This window comes from Melospiza melodia, chromosome 4, assembly GCF_035770615.1.
Source record: "Melospiza melodia melodia isolate bMelMel2 chromosome 4, bMelMel2.pri, whole genome shotgun sequence".
Taxonomy (NCBI): domain Eukaryota; kingdom Metazoa; phylum Chordata; class Aves; order Passeriformes; family Passerellidae; genus Melospiza; species Melospiza melodia.
In genome coordinates, this window is record NC_086197.1 from 1,495,188 (window position 1) to 1,514,054 (window position 18,867).

At 44.1% G+C, this 18,867-nt stretch overlaps 1 protein-coding gene across 1 annotated transcript in view; it reads right to left on the bottom strand.

Moving 5' to 3' along the window:
• Nucleotides 1–18,867, bottom strand: part of TASOR2 (transcription activation suppressor family member 2) — a 46,430-nt gene that overhangs the window by 15,524 nt on the left and 12,039 nt on the right. The window contains exons 4-15 of the mRNA XM_063155771.1: nt 17,821–17,893; nt 14,928–15,018; nt 13,641–13,734; nt 11,004–11,128; nt 10,326–10,345; nt 9,387–9,504; nt 7,924–8,024; nt 7,718–7,821; nt 5,758–5,830; nt 3,918–3,992; nt 1,671–2,414; nt 1,099–1,344 (exon numbers count right to left, since the gene is read on the bottom strand). Coding sequence (XP_063011841.1) covers nt 1,099–1,344; nt 1,671–2,414; nt 3,918–3,992; nt 5,758–5,830; nt 7,718–7,821; nt 7,924–8,024; nt 9,387–9,504; nt 10,326–10,345; nt 11,004–11,128; nt 13,641–13,734; nt 14,928–15,018; nt 17,821–17,893 — 1,864 coding nt within the window. The remainder of the gene's footprint in view (nt 1–1,098; nt 1,345–1,670; nt 2,415–3,917; nt 3,993–5,757; nt 5,831–7,717; nt 7,822–7,923; nt 8,025–9,386; nt 9,505–10,325; nt 10,346–11,003; nt 11,129–13,640; nt 13,735–14,927; nt 15,019–17,820; nt 17,894–18,867) is intronic.

Here is an 18,867-nt window from a genome sequence, read left to right on the forward strand (position 1 = left end):
AGGGAGACACAAAATTGGTTTTCTTTTACAGCCAAATTGGCTTTTTGTGGGATTTTGGGATTTTCTGGGGTTTAGCAGGAGCCATCCCATGGGAGAGATGCTGGATGCACCCTAAAGGCAACGAGCAATGCTGGATCATGGAATGTTGGATCATGGAATGCTGGAAGGGAATTTAGGATCATCCCATTCCAACCCCATGGCTCATCCCATTATCGAGTGAGACAAAAAAATGGGGTTTTTACAGCCAGACTGGCTGGTTTTGGGGTTTTTTTGGGTTTTTAAGGATCATCCCATCCCAACCTCATGGCTTGTCCCATTATCGAGTGAGACACAAAACTGGGGTTTTTTTACAGCCAAACTTGGAGGATTTGGGGATTTTTTTGGAATTTAGCAGGATCCATCCCATGGGAAAGATGTTGGATGCACTCTGGGATGGCTCCAAAGGAGGGAATGTTGGATCATGGAATGCTGGATCATGGAATATTGGAAGGGAATTGAAGGATCATCCCATTCCAACACCATGGCTCATCTCATTACTGAGTGAGACACAAAATTGGGGTTTTTTACAGCCAAACTGGCTTTTTTTGGGATTTCTGGGATTTTTTGGGATTTAGCAGGAGCCATCCCGTGGAGAGATGCTGGATGCACTCTGGGATCTCCAAAGGCAATGAGGGAATGTTGGATCATGGAATACTGGAAGGGAATTCAAGGATCATCCCATCCCAACCCCATGGCTCATCCTATTATTGAGACACAAAATTGGGGTTTTTTTACAGCCAATCTGTTTTTTTGGGGATTTTTTGGGGTTTAGCAGGAGCCATCCCATGGGAGAGATGCTGGATGCACCCTAAAGGCAACGAGCAATGTTGGATCACGGAAGGCTGGAAGGGAATTTAAGAATCATCCCATTCCAACCCCACTCTCCCAGTGGCCTTGGACTCCCAGGGATCCAGGAGGATTCTCTGGGAATTCCATCCCAGAATTTCTCTCCAATATTTGACATTTTCCCTGATTCAATCCAAAGCCATTTGTTTCCTCCCTGCCACTGGATGGCTCAGCTTTTAAAGGAATTTTTTCCCCAAGGGAATTTTTTCTCACCACTCTCTTCCTGCTGCTTCTCATGAGGTTTTGCTGCTCTGTTTTCCACGTTTTTCTGCACTTTGCTTTTCCCTGGCTTTGTGGTGCCACTCTCAGTGACAGGAACCTTCTTAGTGTCCAGGTTTTCCAGGGTTTTGGGCCTCTTTGCCTCCACAGCAGGACCATTGGGAGCTGAGCTTTCCTCCTCCTCCTCAGCACTTTCACACTGGGGTTTGTGGACAATTTCTGCAGCCAGGACCTCTGCACCTGGGACAGGGAGAAGGAGGGGTTGGTTTTAATTTGGGAATTAAAAATTCATTGGGAACAGGGAGGGATGGGGTTTTGGTGATTTTACTTCTCATTATCCTGATTTAATTGGGAATATAATTAATTTATTCCCAATTCAATCAGGATAATGAGAAGTAAGATCTGACCTGGAAGGACCCAATCTCAGGCAGGTTCCCTGGGATAATTCCTGAGATTTATTTGGATGCTCCAGGCAAAGTTCCGGGATGGTTCCCAGTGAACCCTGAGCATCCCAGCTGGATGGAAGCAGGAAAGCAATCCCATTTTCCCATTTTCCCAGCACTCACCTCTTTTCCTTCCGTGTGGCAGCTGCAGGTTGGCCAATTTCAGCATGGGCTCGTTGGGGTTTCCCGTGGATCCCGATTTTCTGGGACCAGAGGAAGCGCCGCCGGTTTTTTTCTTGGCTGCCTCCCTGCTCCTGCTGCTGCCCTCCCCAGGAGGTGTCTGTGCCCTGGGGGCTGGAATGTTCTTCCCCAGGATCCTGCTGGATTTCCTCCTGAGCTCCCGGCCCCAGGGCTTGGTGGGAGAGGTGACACTTTTAAGGGCTCTCTCTGGAGCGGGAAGCTCTCTCTTATCCCGCACGGCTCCCGCTGATCTGGTGCAAGGAGCAGCACTTGGGGGCTCTGAGGAGGAGGAGGAGGAGGAGGAATTGCCAGGATCAGCCGCCACATTCCTGGCAGCCCCACGCAGGCACTGCAGGGCTGCTGAGATCCCCAGGGTGAAGCTGCCGGGGTCGGACAGGTAACGGCGCAGCTGGGCCAGGGACTGCTCCGAAAACTCCTGGGAAGGACCGGCGTCCCCATCCTGGCACGGAGAGGGCACAGGGACACTGGGAGTGTCCTGAGAGCTCTCCTGCAGCTCTGCATACTCCTGGAGGTGCTCCTGCAGGCGGGGGCTGCCCGTGGTGCCGCAGGAGGAGGCGGCTGCCTTGCGCAGGGCGTAGCGCAGCCCCGGCAGCACCGAGGCGATCCTGAGCGAGAGGGAGCTCCGGGAGCTGCCCTCCCTCCTGGGCCGGGCACCCTGCTGCTCCTCTGCAAGGGAAACAACAGGGATTTAATCAATTGGGCACCCTGCTGCTCCTCTGCAAGGGAAACAACAGGGATTTAATCCATCGGGCACGCTGCTGCTCCTCTGCAAGGGAAACAACAGGGATTTAATCCAGGGAGAAAGGGAGGGGATCCACTGGATCATTGCTCTGGGGCAGGGAAACACTGAGGGGAAGGGGGAGAAGGGGAAAGAGAAGGGAGAAGAGGAAGGGAAAGAGGGAAAGGGAAGGAAAAGAGAAAATGGAAGGGAGAAAGGAAAAACGAAAAAGGAGAAGGAGAAGGAGAAAGGAGAAAGGAGAAGGGAAGGGAAGGGAAGGGAAGGGAAGGGAAGGGAAGGGAAGGGAAGGGAAGGGAAGGGAAGGGAAGGGAAGGGAAGGGAAGGGAAGGGAAGGGAAGGGAAGGGAAGGGAAGGGAAGGGAAGGGAAGGGAAGGGAAGGGAAGGGAAGGGAAGGGAAGGGAAGGGAAGGGAAGGGAAGGGAAGGGAAGGGAAGGGAAGGAAAGGAAAGGAAAGGAAAGGAAAGGAAAGGAAAGGAAAGGAAAGGAAAGGAAAGGAAAGGAAAGGAAAGGAAAGGAAAGGAAAGGAAAGGAAAGGAAAGGAAAGGAAAGGAAAGGAAAGGAAAGGAAAGGAAAGGAAAGGAAAGGAAAGGAAAGGAAAGGAAAGGAAAGGAAAGGAAAGGAAAGGAAAGGAAAGGAAAGGGGAAAGGAGAGGAAAGGGGAAAGGAGAGGAAAGGGGAAAGGAGAGGAAAGAGGAAAAGGGAATAAAGGAAACATTGAAACAAAAAGCTCCAAAAATCAGCAAACAAAAAGCTCAGCCCTGGAGAAATGTCCAAATTCTTTGAATGGATCCCACCAAACACCCCAAACCTGCTCTGGATGGATCCCACCAAACATCCCAAACCTGCTCCTGAGGGATCCCACCAAACACCCCAAACCTGCTCTGGATGGATCCCACCAAACACCCAAACCTGCTCTGGATGGATCCCACCAAACACCCAAACCTGCTCCTGAGGGATCCCACCAAACACCCCAAACCTGCTCTGGATGGATCCCACCAAACACCCAAACCTGCTCTGGATGGATCCCACCAAACATCCAAACCTGCTCCTGAGGGATCCCACCAAACACCCAAACCTGCTCTGGATGGATCCCACCAAACACCCAAACCTGCTCCTGAGGGATCCCACCAAACACCCAAACCTGCTCTGGATGGATCCCACCAAACACCCCAAACCTGCTCCTGAGGGATCCCACCCAAACTTGGAAAGAAAATTCAGCTTTTGACGAGCAAGGGGCCCTTTAGGCCAGGCCTGCAGCCTAAAGCTGAGCTCAGAGGGGCACAGGGGGGCTCCTTCCTACCTTGGGGGCCCTTTAGGCCAGAACTCCAGCCTAAAGCTTGGGGGGCACAGGGGGGCTCCTTCCTACCTCGGGGCCCTTTAGGCCAGAACTCCAGCCTAAAGCTGAGCTTAGAGGGGCACAGGGGGCTCCTACCTCGGGGGCTCAGCGCCCGGGGGGAGCTGAACAGGAACAGGGCCAGCAGGCTGACGGGCTCCTTGGGCTCCAGGCCTGCAAAACACACCTGGGCTCACACACCTGGCTCAGGCTGAGAAACCTGGCTTAGTCTGAGAAAATAAGGTTTAGTTTAAAAGAACAGGTTTAGTTTGAGAAACCAGGTTTGGTTTCAGAAACCTGGTTTTTTTTGAGAAACCAGGTTAGTTTGAGAAACCAGATTCAGTTTGAGAAACCAGGTTTGGGTTAAGAAACCACGTTCAGTTTGAGAAACCAAGTTCTGGTTAAGAAACCAGGTTTAGTTTGAAAAATCAGGTTTGGGTTAAGAAATCAGGTTTGGTTTGAGAAACCAGGTTTAGTTTGAGAAACCAGATTCAGTTTAAGAAACCAGGTTTGGGTTAAGAAATCAGGTTTGGGTTAAGAAACCAGGTTTGGGTTAAGAAACCAGGTTTGGTTTGAGAAACCAGGATTAGCTTAAGAAACTAAGGTTAGTTTAAAAGAACAGGCTTAGTTTGAGAAACCAGGTTTGGTTTGAGAAACCAGATTTGGGTTAAGAAACCACGTTCAGTTTGAGAAACCAAGTTCTGGTTAAGGAACCAGATTTAGTTTGAAAAATCAGGTTTGGGTTAAGAAATCAGGTTTGGTTTGAGAAACCAGGTTTAGTTTGAGAAACCAGATTTAGGTTAAGAAGGCAGGTTTTAAATAAGAAAATAGGTTTGGATTCAGAAATCAGATTTAGTCTGAGAAACCAGGTTTAGTTTAAAAACACAGGTTCAGTTTGAGAAGCCAGATTTGGGTTAAGAAAGCAGGTTTTAAATAAGAAACCAGGATTTAGTTAAGAAACCACGTTCAGTTTGAGAAACCAAGTTATGGTTAAGGAACCAGGTTTAGTTTGAAAAATCAGGTTTAGGTTAACCAGATTTGGGTTAAAAAATCAAGTTTAGTTTAAGAAATCAGGTTTGGGTTAGAAAAACAGGTTTAATTCAAGAAACCAAGTTTAGTTTAAGAAACCAGGTTTAGATTGAGAAACCAAGTTTAAGAAACCAGGTTTTAAATAAGAAACCAAGTTTGGGTTAAGAAATCAGGTTTGGGTTAAGAAACCAGGTTTAGTTTAAAAAAACCAGGTTCAGTGTGAGAAACCAGGTTTAGTTTGAGAAACCAGATTTGGGTTAAGAAACACGGTTTCAAATAAGAAACCAGGATTTGGTCAAGAAACCACGTTCAGTTTGAGAAACCAAGTTATGGTTAAGGAACCAGTTTAGTTTGAAAAATCAGGTTTGGGTTAAGAAACCAGGTTTAAATCAAGAAACCAGGTTTAAAGAAACCAGGTTTGGTTTAAAAAACAGGTTCAGTTTAAGAAACCAGGTTTAGTTCAAAAAAAACAGATTTAGTTTGAGAAACCAGGTTCGTTTGAGAAACCAGGTTTGGGTTAAGAACCCAGGTTTAATTTAAGAACCCAGGTTTGGGTTAAGAACCCAGGTTTCATTTAAGAACCCAGGTTAAATTTAAGAACCCAGGTTTCATTTAAGAACCCAGGTTTAATTTAAGAACCCAGGTTTCATTTAAGAACCCAGGTTTCATTTAAGAACCCAGGTTTAATTTAAGAACCCAGGTTTCATTTAAGAACCCAGGTTTCATTTAAGAACCCAGGTTTCATTTAAGGACCCAGGTTTAATTTAAGGACCCAGGTTTCATTTAAGACCCCAGGTTTCATTTAAGAACCCAGGTTTATTTAAGAACCCAGGTTTAATTTAAGACCCCAGGCTCAGTTTAGGTTCCCAAACCCCAAAAACCAGCAGAATCAAGCCCAGCCCAGCCTCACCATCCTCCCGTGCCAAGGCTGAGGACGTGAGCAGGATGAGAACTCCCTGGTCCTGCAAATATTTGATGATTGCCTGCAACAAACAGAGAGAAAAAAATCAAACTCTGCTCCTTCCCTGCTCCTGTGCCAGCTGGGAGCAAAATATTCCTTGTTCAGGCCTAAAATTCCTTAAAAATGAGGAAATTATCCTGATCAAGCTGGCTGGAATTAATGAGGGTTAATAATTAACAATCCAGAAATTGCAGCCCAAGGGGGAAGGTTTCCCAGAATCCTGGGAAAACCCAAAATTCCAGCATCTTGGAAAAACACAACATATAAATATATATAACATTATTATTATTACTTAATACTATTACTATTACTATTACTATTACTATTATTATTATTATTATTATTATTATTGTTATTGTTATTGTTATTATTTGTTATTGTTATTGTTTGGTTCTATTTTCTGTTATAAGGTTTAAATTATTTAATTAAGTGGTACTTCAACTATTTTTATTTTTAACTTAATGATTAATTTCTTCATGCTTGCACTGCAGACTTTTCTGTTTAATTCTAAAATATTACTTAAACTTATGGAGAGGAAGGTAAAGAAGAACAATTTGGTTTTGTCTTAAAATCTTTATTTTGGTTTTTATATATTATTATATTTGAAACTCTGAAGTTTTTTACTTTTTGATATTTTACTTTTTGATAGTTTTTATTTTGTGATATACACTTTTAACTAGCTACACTGATTCTAAAATATTGCTTAAACTTATGAAGGGGAAAGTAAAGAACAATTTGGTTTTGTCTTATAATCCTTTATTTTGTTTTTTATATATTACTGTATTTAAAAACTCTAAATTTTAAGTTTTTTACTTTGTGATATCATACACTCTTAACTAGCTACACTGATTCTAAAATATTACATAAACTTATGAAGAGGAAGGTAAAGAACAATTTGGTTTTGTCTTATAATCTTGATTTTGTTTTTTTATATATTACTATAATACATACTATATATTAATATATTACTATTTTTTATATATTACGATGTTACTTCATAAACTCTCAAGTTTTTTCACTTTGTGATACCATACACTTTAGCTACTTGTAATTTTAGTGTTATTAATTAATTTTGGAAGGTTTTTTTTATGGCTTTAGGTTAAATGTAGTGTTCTCTTGGGAGTTACAGTTTGTTTGTAGAGGAAGTTGAAAAATTCTTAGTATTTAGAACTCCAGTGGAATAAAATAGAATAAAATGGAATAAAAGGGAATAATATGGAATTAAAGGGAATAAAATGGAATAAAAGGGAATAAAATAATAGAAAATGGAATAAAATGGAATAAAATGGAAAATGGAATAGAATGGAATAGAATGGAATAGAATGGAATAAAATGGAATAAAATGGAATAAAATGGAATAAAAATGGAAGTGTGGCTCCTGCCTCAGCCAAAACTGCCTGCAATTCCCAAGTTTTTCCTCCCCTAAACATTCCTCCTTGTTTCTGTGGCTGTGCCACCCTGACATTGATGGTTGGCATTTCTCTGAGTGGAAATGAAGATTCCAGCCCAGATCCCAGCTCTGGATTTGCAGGAAAAGCAAAGCCCAGCCCCAGTCCAAGCAGGAAGGGACAAGCTGAGGGTTTATCCTGGGACATCAGGGTCAAGAATTATTTCTGAAGGTTTTTCCTTGGGATTTATATTTTTATATTCTGTTTTTTTCCAGCACAAAAAAAAAAATCTGTATTTGTGCTGGAAAAAACAGAATATAAAAATATATATCCCAAGTAAAAACCTCCAGAAATAATTCCCAGCTTCAGGTGACGAACACAAAAAAAAAAAAATATTTGAGAGCAGCAAAGCAGGAAAATGACATTTAAAGCAGGGAAATTAGTTCCATTCTGTGTTAGCTGTGGACAATGACACCAGAAATGTCATTTAAAGGCCACTTTCCTCCCAGACAAACACTCACCAAGTCCTTCTCCCTCAGGTTCTCCAGCAGCAGATCCATTTTGGACTGATCCTTGTGGGAGATTTCCACCTCATAGAGGCTGGAGTAAACGCCCTGGAAGCAGACTGGGGACAGGAGGGGGTTGGGGTTGGGATCTCCATGGGCTCTGTCCCAGCATGGAGGTGGAATTGCTGGGGGCCCTGGGAACTGGGGTGCTTCACACCCACCTTCGTTCTTAGTGTAATTTTTTTTCCCAAATGCAGCTTCTGGCAGCTTTTTCTTCAAGTCAGACAAGCCCATGACGTGTTTGATGTCCAGGCTGGGAGGCCTGAGGGGATAAAGCACAAAAAAATTCAGGATTAAGGAAAGCTGGGAGTTCTGTGGAGCCAAAAAAGCTCTGGAAAAGGAGCAGCTTGCTCAGGATCCTGTGTGCAAACCCTGAAAATCACAAATCCTGGGGTGTTTAAGCCAGGTTTAGAGTGATCTGATTTAGTGGGAGGTGTCAGAACTGAATTATTCCAAAGCATTTTTAATTCCTCATCCAACAGCACATTCCTGACTGCCCCAGCATCCCAGCAGTGAAGGGATCAGGCAGGAAAAGACAAAAATGGGTTTAGTTTGAGAAATCAGGCTTGGGTTCTGGAACCAGGTTTGGGTTCTGGAACCAGGTTTGGGTTCTGGAACCAGGTTTGGGTTAAGGAATCAGGTTTGGGTTAAGGAATCAGGTTTGGGTTAAGAAATCAGGTTTGGGTTAAGGAATCAGGTTTGGGTTAAGAAATCAGGTTTGGGTTGAGGAATCAGGTTTGGGTTATGGAACCAGGCTCAGTTTGAGAAACCAGGCTTAGTTTAAGAAACCAGGTTTGGGTTAAGGAACCAGGATTGGGTTATGAAATCAGATTTGGGTTAAGAAACCAGGCTTAGTTTGAGAAATGAGGTGAAGTTTGAGAAACCAGGTTTTGGTTAAGAAATGAGGTGTAGTTTAAAAAATCAGGATTTGCTTAAGAAACCAAGTTTGGGTTAATTAGCCAGGATTTGGTTAAGGAACAAGGTTCAGTTTCAGAAATCAGGTTTTGGTTAAGGAACCAGGCTCAGTGTGTGAGCCCAGCTCAGGGTGCTAAGCCCAGCCCAGCCTCACTCCCAGCTGTGCGGGCACGGTGCCCACGCTGTGCTAAGCCCGGCTCAGGGAGTTGAGCCCAGCCCAGCCTCACTTCCAGCTGTGCGGGCACGGTGCCCACACTGTGCTAAGCCCGGCTCAGGGAGTTGAGCCCAGCCCAGCTCAGGGGTGGCACTCACAGCTGTGCGGGCACGGTGCCCACACTGTGCTAAGCCTGGCTCAGGGAGTTGAGCCCAGCCCAGCTCAGGGGTGGCACTCACAGCTGTGCGGGCACAGTGCCCGGGCTGTGCTAAGCCTGGCTCAGGGTGCTAAGCCTGGCTGAGGTACATGTGCACACTCACAGCTGTGCGGGCACGGTGCCCACACTGTGCTAAGCCCGGCTCAGGGTGCTAAGCCCAGCTGAGGTACATGTGCACACTCCCAGCTGTGTGGGCACAGTGCCCACGCTGTGCTAAGCCTGGCTCAGGGTGCTAAGCCCAGCTGAGGTACATGTGCACACTCCCAGCTGTGTGGGCACAGTGCCCACGTTGTGCTAAGCCCGGCTCAGGGTGCTAAGCCCAGCCCAGCCTCACTCACAGCTGTGCGGGCACGGTGCCCGCGCTGTGCTGGCTCCTCAGGCCGATGGTGCACAGGCGCTGCCCCCCGATGCACAGCTGGCCCCGCCACGGGCACGGTGCCAACGGCGACTGCGGCTCTGCACAGGGAACGGGACAGAACAGCCCATGGGGAAACACAGAAACACAAACCAGACCCACAACCTCAAACCCAAAAACCCCAAACCCCAAAAATCCCAAACCCCACCCGAAAAACCACAATCCCAACCCCAAAACCACAATCACAACCCCAAACCCAAAAACCATAACCCCAAAAACCAGAACCCCAAAAACCCAAAAACCACAGCCTCAAACCCAAAAAACCCCAAACCCAAACAACATCAACCCCAAACCCAAAAACCCAAATCAAAAACCACCAAACCTAAAAGCCACAAACTCAACCCAAAAAACCACAAGCCCAAGCCCAAACCCAAAACCCACAACCTCAAACACAAAAACCCCAAGCCCAAACCCAAAACCCACAACCTCAAACACAAAAACCCCAAGCCCAAAACCCCAAACCCAAAAACTACAACCCCACAACCTCCAAATCCACAAACCACAAACCCAACCCAAAAAACCACAAGCCCAAGCCCCCCAACCCAAAACCCACAACCACAAACTCAAAAAACTCCAAACCTAAAATCCACAAGCACAACCCAAAAACCACAACCCCAAACCCCAAAACTACAGCCTCAAACCCAAAAAACCCCCAACCCCTAAAACCCAAACCACAACCCCAAAACCACTACCCCAAAAACCCCACAGCCAAAAACCACAATCCCAAAAACCCCAAACCCAAAAACCTCAAACCCAACGCAAAAAATCACAACCCCAACCACAAACTCAAAAAACCACAACCACAACCCCAAAAACCACAACCCCAAATACCCCAAACACCCCAAAGCCCAGCAGCTCTTACCTTGGTGGTTCTGCTCCGCTCTGGAGAGAGAGATCAATAAAAAAAGAAAATATTCAGAGATGGGAAAAGGAATCAAAGGAAAATATTCAGAGATGGGAAAAGAGGAAATAAAAGGAATTATTAGATGGGAAAAGGAAAAACGGGAATTTTACAGATGGAAAAAGATGGAAGAAGAGGGATTTAAAAGACAGGAAAAGCATAAAAGGGAATGTTTAGATATGGGAAAAGGATAAAAGGAATATTAGTGATGGGAAAGGATAAAAGGAATATTTAGAGATGGGAAAAGACAAAAGGAATATGTAGAGATGGGAAAGGAATAAAAGGAAAAAAATCAGAGACGGAAAAAGGAATAAAAGGAATTTTAGAGATGTGAAAAGAGGGAAGAAAAGAAGCATTAGAGATGGGAAAAAAAAATAAGAGGGATTTTAAATATGGGAAAAGGATAAAAAGGAATTTTAGATATAAAAAAAAAGAAATAAAATGAATTTTAGAGAAGGGGAAAGGAATAAAAAAGGAATATTAGAGATGGGAAAAGGATAAAAGGAATATTAGTGACAGAAAAAGGAATAAAAGGAATAACAGGGATGGGAAAAGGATAAAAGGAATATCAGATGGGGAACAGAAAGAAGAAGGATGCCAGGGCAGGGAGGGGGAGCAGAGGGCTCTGTGTGTCCTTACGGGCGCGGCGGGGCCGGCGCGGGCATCTCCCGGGGCGGGCGGTACTGGCAGGACAGCAGCACGTACGGACACACCTGGCGGGGCCGCTCGGCCGCCCCCGCCCCGCTCACCTCGTACACGTAGTACTGGGGAGAGACAGAAACAGCTGTGGGATATTGGGGATAACCCATTGGATAATGGAAATTATCCCGCTCACCTCGTACACGCAGTACTGGGGAGAGACAGAAACAGCTGTGGGATATTGGGGATAACCCATTGGATAATGGGAAATTATCCCGCTCACCTCGTACACGTAGTACTGGGGAGAGACAGGGAGACAGCTGTGGGATATTGGGGATAATCCATGGGGAACGGGGAATTCACCCCGCTCACCTCGTACACGCAGTACTGGGGAGAGACAGAAACAGCTGTGGGATATTGGGGATAACCCATTGGATAATGGGAAATGATCCTGCTCAACTCGTACACGTAGTACTGGGGAGACAGGGAAATATACATGGGATATTGGGGATAACCCATTGGATAATGGGAAATTATCCTGCTCACCTCGTACACGTAGTACTGGGGAGAGACAGGGAAATATCCGTGGGATATTGGGGATAACCCAAGGGGAACGGGGAAATTCACCCCGCTCACCTCGTACACGTAGTACTGGGGAGAGACAGGGAAACAGCTGTGGGATATTGGGGATAACCCATGGGGAATGGGAATCATCCATGGGATACCAGGGATAATCCATGGGGAATGGGGAATTCACCCCGCTCACCTCGTACACGTAGTACTGGGGAGAGACAGAAACAGCTGTGGGATATTGGGGATAACCCATTGGATAATGGGAAATTATCCCGCTCACCTCGTACACATAGTACTGGGGAGAGACAGGGAGACAGCTGTGGGATATTGGGGATAACCCATGGGGAACGGGGAATTCACCCCGCTCACCTCATACACGTAGTACTGGGGAGAGACAGGGAAATATCCATGGGATATTGGGGATAACCCATGGGGAACGGGGAATTTCACCCCGCTCACCTCGTACACGCAGTACTGGGGAGAGACAGAAACAGCTGTGGGATATTGGGGATAACCCATTGGATAATGGGAAATGATCCTGCTCACCTCGTACACGTAGTACTGGGGAGAGACAGGGCAATATCCGTGGGATATTGGGGATAACCCATGGGGAACGGGGAATTCACCCCGCTCACCTCGTACACGTAGTACTGGGGAGAGACAGAAACAGCTGTGGGATATTGGGGATAACCCATTGGATAATGGGAAATTATCCCGCTCACCTCGTACACATAGTACTGGGGAGAGACAGGGAGACAGCTGTGGGATATTGGGGATAACCCATGGGGAACGGGGAATTCACCCCGCTCACCTCATACATGTAGTACTGGGGAGAGACAGGGAAATATCCATGGGATATTGGGGATAACCCATGGGGAATGGGAATTCACCCTGGTCACCTCGTACACATAGTACTGGGGAGAGACAGAAACAGCTGTGGGATACTGGGATAATCCATGGGATACTGGGGATAATCCATGGTATATTGGGGATAATCCATGGGAACAGGGAATTCACCCTGCTCACCTCGTACACGTAGTACTGGGAGAGACAGAAACAGCCGTGGGATATTGGGGATAAATCCATGGGGAATGGGAATCATCCATGGGATATTGGGGATAATCCATGGAGAATGGGGAATTCACCCCGCTCACCTCGTACACATAGTACTGGGGAGACAGGGAAACAGCCATGGCATATTGGGGATAATCCATGGGGATAATCCATGGGATACTGGGAATAATCCATGGGAAATGGGAATAATCCATGGGATACTGTGAGTAATCCATGGGATCTGGGAATCATCCATGGGGAACTGGAAATTCATCCACAGGAAACAGGGAATTCATCCATGAGGAACTGGAAAATCATTCATGGGGAACGGGAAATAATCCATGGGAACTGGAAATAATCCATGGGGGAAATAATTAATGTGTAACGGGGAATTCATCCATGGGAAACAGGGAATAATCCACGGGAAACACAGAGAAACAATCCATAGGAAACTGGGACAGAACAGGGAATCATGGAATGGGGATGGGAAAACAGGGAATCATGGAATGGGGCACTGGGAAAAGGGAAATCCATGGAGAAAGGGAAATCCATGGAATGGGGGATTGGGAAAAGGGCAATCCATGGAATGGGAAAAAACAGGATAATCATGGAATCTGGGACTGGGAAAAACAGGGAAATCATGGAATCAGGGACTGGGAGAAAGGGCAACCCAGGGAATGTGGGAGTGGGAAAAGGGAAATCCATCAGAAAAGGGAAATACATGAATGTGGGACTGAGAGAAAAGGAATGGGAAAAACAGGATATTCAAGGAATCTGGGACTGGGATAAAGGGTAATCCATGGAAGGTGGGAGTGGGAAAATGGAAATCCGTGGAAAAAGCGCAATCCCTGGAATGTGGGACTGGAAAAGGGCAATGCTGGGAAAAGGGAAATCCACTGAATGTGGTGGGTATGGGGAAGCAGGGAAATCAGGGAATGGAGAAATCCATGGAATGAGGAACTGGGAGAAGGGCAATCCATGGAATCCCTGGCAAAGGGCCGCCCGGGGTACCTGGCTGCTCCCGCTGGACACGTGGCAGTCGTAGCCGGGCGAGGGGCAGGTGGAGCTGCTGGGGGGAGCTCTCAGGGATGGCTCTGACCTTGCCCTGCACCAAAAACATACCCCAAGCATGAAATCCATGAAATCCATCCCAAAAACTCCATCCCAAGCATGGAAATCCATCTCAAAAATCCACCCCCAAGCATGGAAATCCATCCCAAAAACCACATCCCAAGCATGGAAATCCATCCCAAAAATACATCCCAAGCTTGGAAATCCACCCCAAGCATGGAAATCCATCCCAAAAATCCACCCCAAGCATGGAAATCCATCCCAAAACCACATCCCAAACATGGAAATCCATCCCAAAAATCCACCCCAAGCATGAAAATCCATCCCAAGCATGGAAATCCATCCCAAAAATACATCCCAAGCATGGAAATCCATGGGAATCCATCCCAAAAAATCCATCCCAAGCATGGAAATCCATCCCAAAAAAACACATCCCAAACATGGAAATCCATCCCAAAAATCCACACCCAAGCATGGAAATCCAAGGAAATATTCCCAGCAGTGTGGTTTATTCCCCATGTTGGAAGAGCAGGGTGAGGTCGTGGTGCTCCAAAAGTTCTGGTGGGTTTGGGGTGGGAAGAACCCCAAGAGTGGGGTTTGGAATCAGCTCCAGACAGGAGGAATGGGAAAAAATAAAATTAAACCTCCCAAAATTCCTGAGAATCCAAGGAAAAATTGGAGTTTGAGTTTCCATCCCACCAGAATTATGGGAAGTATAAAAATAAAGAGGAAAATATAAATAAAAAGAGAAATTTTTAGTGTCAGGAGTTTGGGGTTGGAATCAGCTCCAGAGAGCAGAAGGGGAAATAAAAATCCTCAAACTTCCCAAAATTCCTAAAAATCCAAGGAAAAATTGGAGTTTGATTTTTCCATCCCAGCAAAATTATGGGCAGCGAAATCTCGAAGTTCAAATTTCAAGAGAAATTTTCAATTTCAGACTTTGGGTTTGGAATCAGCTCCGGACAGCAGGAAGGGGGAAAAAATGCTCAAATGTCCCAAAATTCCAAGGAAAAATTGGAGTTGGAGTTTCCATCCCCCCAGAATTATGGGAAGTATAAAAATAAAGAGGAAAATATAAATAAAAAGATAAATTTTTAATGTCAGGAGTTTGGGGTTGGAATCAGCTCCAGAGAGAAGGGAAAAAAAAATCTTTAAAATTCACAAAATTCCAAGGAAAAATTGGATTTTGGAGTTGGATTTGCAGGCAATAGAAGGTTTGGGTTTTACCTTGATGAGTTTACAGATGACAATAAATCCTGATTTTCCTGGTGCCAAGGGCTGGGGTGGAGGCAGTCGGAGTATTTGGAAATATAAACCCCTGGAAAAATACCAAAAAAAGGAATTATTTGTTAGCAGGGAAAGATATTCCCAAAAAATCCTGTAAAGAGCCAGAAAAAGGGGGGAATTCTGGAATACTCCAAGAAAATCAGTTATTGGGTGATAAAGGGTGTTAATATTCCCAGAAAATCAGAAATATTCAAGAAATGGGAAATATTCCATGAAAATCAGAATTACTCCCAGAAAATTGAAAATTTCCAAGAAAATGGGAAATTATTCCCAGAAAATCAGGTTTTTGGGTAACAAAGGTTGGGAATATTCCCAGAAAATGAGAAATATTCCAAGAAAAAGAAGAAATATTTCAAGAAAATGAAAAATAGTCCCAGAAAATATAAAAATATTCTCAGAAAAATCAAAAATATTCCAAAAATATGAGAAATAATCTCAGAAAATGAGAAACATTCCCAGAAAATTAGAAATATTCCAAGAAAATTAGAATTATTCACAGAAAATGGGAAATATTCCAAGAAAATCAGGTTTTGGGTAACAAAGGTTGTGAATATTCCCAGAAAATTAGAAATATTCCAAGAAAGTGAGAAATACTCCAAGAAATCTGAGAAATAATCCCAGAAAAATAAGGAATATTCCAAGAAAAAAAAAGAAATATTCCAATAAAATGAGAAATATTGCCAGAAAATTAAAAATATTCCAAAAAGATGAGAAAAAAATATCAGAAAAACATAAAAAAACATTCCCAGAAAATTTGAAATATTCCCAGGAAATGAGGTTTTGTGCATGATAAAATGTGTCAATATTCCCACAAAAAATGAGAAATATTCCCACAAAAATGAGAAATTTTCCCAGAAAATGAGAAATATTCCAGAAAATCAGTTTCTTGGGTGATAAAAGCTGTAAATATTCCCAGGAAAAATCCCATCCTCACCTGGCTGAAAGAGCAGAAAAATGGGAATTTTCCAGGGATTTTTTTGCAGCAAAATCCCAGGAATTTCAACCTCTTCCCCTGGCTTTGGAAGAAGTTCATTCCCAAAATGGGAATTCAGGAGGAGTTTTACTTCCAGAAGGGGAATCTGGAAGGAATTTGAAGGAATTTGGAAGGAAATTGGAAGGAATTTGAAGGAGTTTTACTCTCAGAACGGGAATTTGGAAGGAAATTGAAAGGAATTTGAAGGAGTTTTACTCTCAGATTGGGAATTTAGATGGAATTTCATTCCCAAAATGGGAATTTGGAAGGAGATTTGAAGGAGTTTCATTCTCAGAGGGGGAATTTTAAGGAATTTGAAGGAGTTCCATTCCCAAAATTGGAATTTGAAGGAATTGCATTCCCAGAATGGGAATCTGGAAAGAATTTGAATGAAATTCCTTCAAATTCCTTCCAAATTCCCAGACTTTTATTCCCAAAATGGGAATTTGGAAGGAACTTGAAGGAATTTTATTCTCAAAAATGGGAATTTGAAGGAATTGCATTCCCAGAGGGGGAATTTGAAGGAATTTGAAGGAATTGAAGGAGTTCCATTCCCAGAGTGAGAATTTGGAAGGAATTGAAGGAGTTCCATTCCCAGAGTGGGAATTTTGGAAGAATTTGGAAGGAATTTGGAAGGAATTCCATTCCCAGAGTTTTGGGAATTTGGAAGAATTTGGATGGAATTTGGTTGGAATTTGGAAGGAACTGAAGGAGTTCCATCCCCAGAGTTTTGGGAATTTGGAAGGAATTTTGGATGGAATGTGGAAGGAATTGAAGGAGTTCCATTCCCAGAGTGGGAATTTGGAAAGAATTTGGATGGAATTTGGAAGGAACTGAAGGAGTTCCATTCCCAGAGTGGGAATTTGGATGGAATTTGGAAGGAATTGAAGGAGTTCCATCCCCAGAGGTTTGGGAATTTGGAAGGAATTTGGATGGAATTTGGAAGGAACTGAAGGAGTTCCATCCCCAGAGTTTTGGGAATTTGGATGGAATTTGGAAGGAACTGAAGGAGTTCCATTCCCAGAGTGGAATTTGGATGGAATTTGGAAGGAATTGAAGGAGTTCCATCCCCAGAGGTTTGAGAATTTTGGATGGAATTTGGATGGAATTTGAAGGAACTGAAGGAGTTCCATCCCCAGAGGTTTGGGAATTTGAAGGAATTTGGATGGAATTTGGAAGGAATTGAAGGAGTTCCATTCCCAGAGTGGGAAATTTGGAAGGAATTTGGATGGAATTTGGAAGGAACTGAAGGAGTTCCATCCCCAGAGGTTTGAGAATTTGGATGGAATTTGGATGGAATTTGAAGGAACTGAAGGAGTTCCATCCCCAGAGTTTTGGGAATTTGGATGGAATTTGGAAGGAACTGAAGGAGTTCCATCCCCAGAGGTTTGAGAATTTGGATGGAATTTGGATGGAATTTGAAGGAACTGAAGGAGTTCCATTCCCAGAGTGAGAGTTTGGAACGAATTTGAAGGAATTGAAGGAGTTCCATCCCCAGAGTTTTGGGGAATTTGGAAGGAACTGAAGGAGTTCCATTCCCAGAGTGGGAATTTGGATGGAATTTGGAAGGAATTTGGAAGGAATTGAAGGAGTTCCATCCCCAGAGTTTTGGGAATTTGGAAGGAATTTGGAAGGAATTGAAGGAGTTCCATTCCCAGAGTGGGAATTTGGATGGAATTTGGAAGGAATTTGGAAGGAATTGAAGGAGTTCCATCCCCAGAGTTTTGGGAATTTGGAAGGAATTTGGAAGGAATTGAAGGAGTTCCATTCCCAGAGTGGGAATTTGGATGGAATTTGGAAGGAACTGAAGGAGTTCCATCCCCAGAGGTTTGGGAATTCCCCTCCAGGTGGGATTTTAACCTTTGGCAGGGTCCCCCAGGGTGCAGATGTTGCTGCTGTTGACTCGGAGCCCGCTCTGACAGACCTGCTGAGCCTGCAGGAACAGGGAAATCTGATTTTCCACCTTTTCTGCAGGAATTATTGTCAGGAGATGGGAAATATTCCCAGGAAAATGAGAAATATTCCCAGGAAATGAGAAATTCCAAGTAATTCCAAATAATCCCAAATAGTTCTGGTGGCACAAAGTAAAATTTCTTTCTCTCCAATCAGATCCATACCTAAAGTCCCTCAGGAGCCAAATAATCCCACATAATCCTAAATAACCCCAAATAATTCCAAAGAATCCCAAATAATTTCAAAGCATCACACATAATTTCAAAGAATACTAAAGAATTCCAAAGAATCCCAAAGAATTCCATTTCATTTCAGTGGCACCAAAGAAAATTCCATTTTGTCCAATCAGATCCATCCCTAAAACTCTCCAGGAGCCAAAGACTCCCAAAGAACCCCAAATAATCCCAAATAATTCCAAATAGTTCCAATAAGAATTCCAAATAATTCCAAATATTACCAAAGAATTTCAGTGGCACAAAGCAAAATTCCTTTTTCTCCAACCAGATCCATCGCTAAAACCCCACAGGAGCCAAATAAATAATGCCAAATAATTGCAAATAATTTCAAATCATTCCAATAAAAAATTCCAATAAAAATTCCAATAAATCCCCAAGAATTCCAAATATTCCCAAAGAATCCCAGTGCACCAAGGAAAATTCCCTTTTCTCCTATCAGATCCATCCCTAAAACCCTCCAGAAGCCAAAATAAATAATTCCAAAGAATCCCAAAGAATTCCATTTAATTGCAGTGATACCAAAGAAAATTCCTTTTTCTCCAACCAGATCCATCCCTAAAACCCTCCAGGGGCCTGAGAATCCCAAAGAACCCCAAATAATTCCAAATAATTCCAATAAGAATTCAAAATAATCCCAAAGAATTCCAAATATCCCCAAAGAATCCCAGTGCACCAAGGAAAATTCCTTTTTCTCCAATCAAATCCATCCCTAAAACCC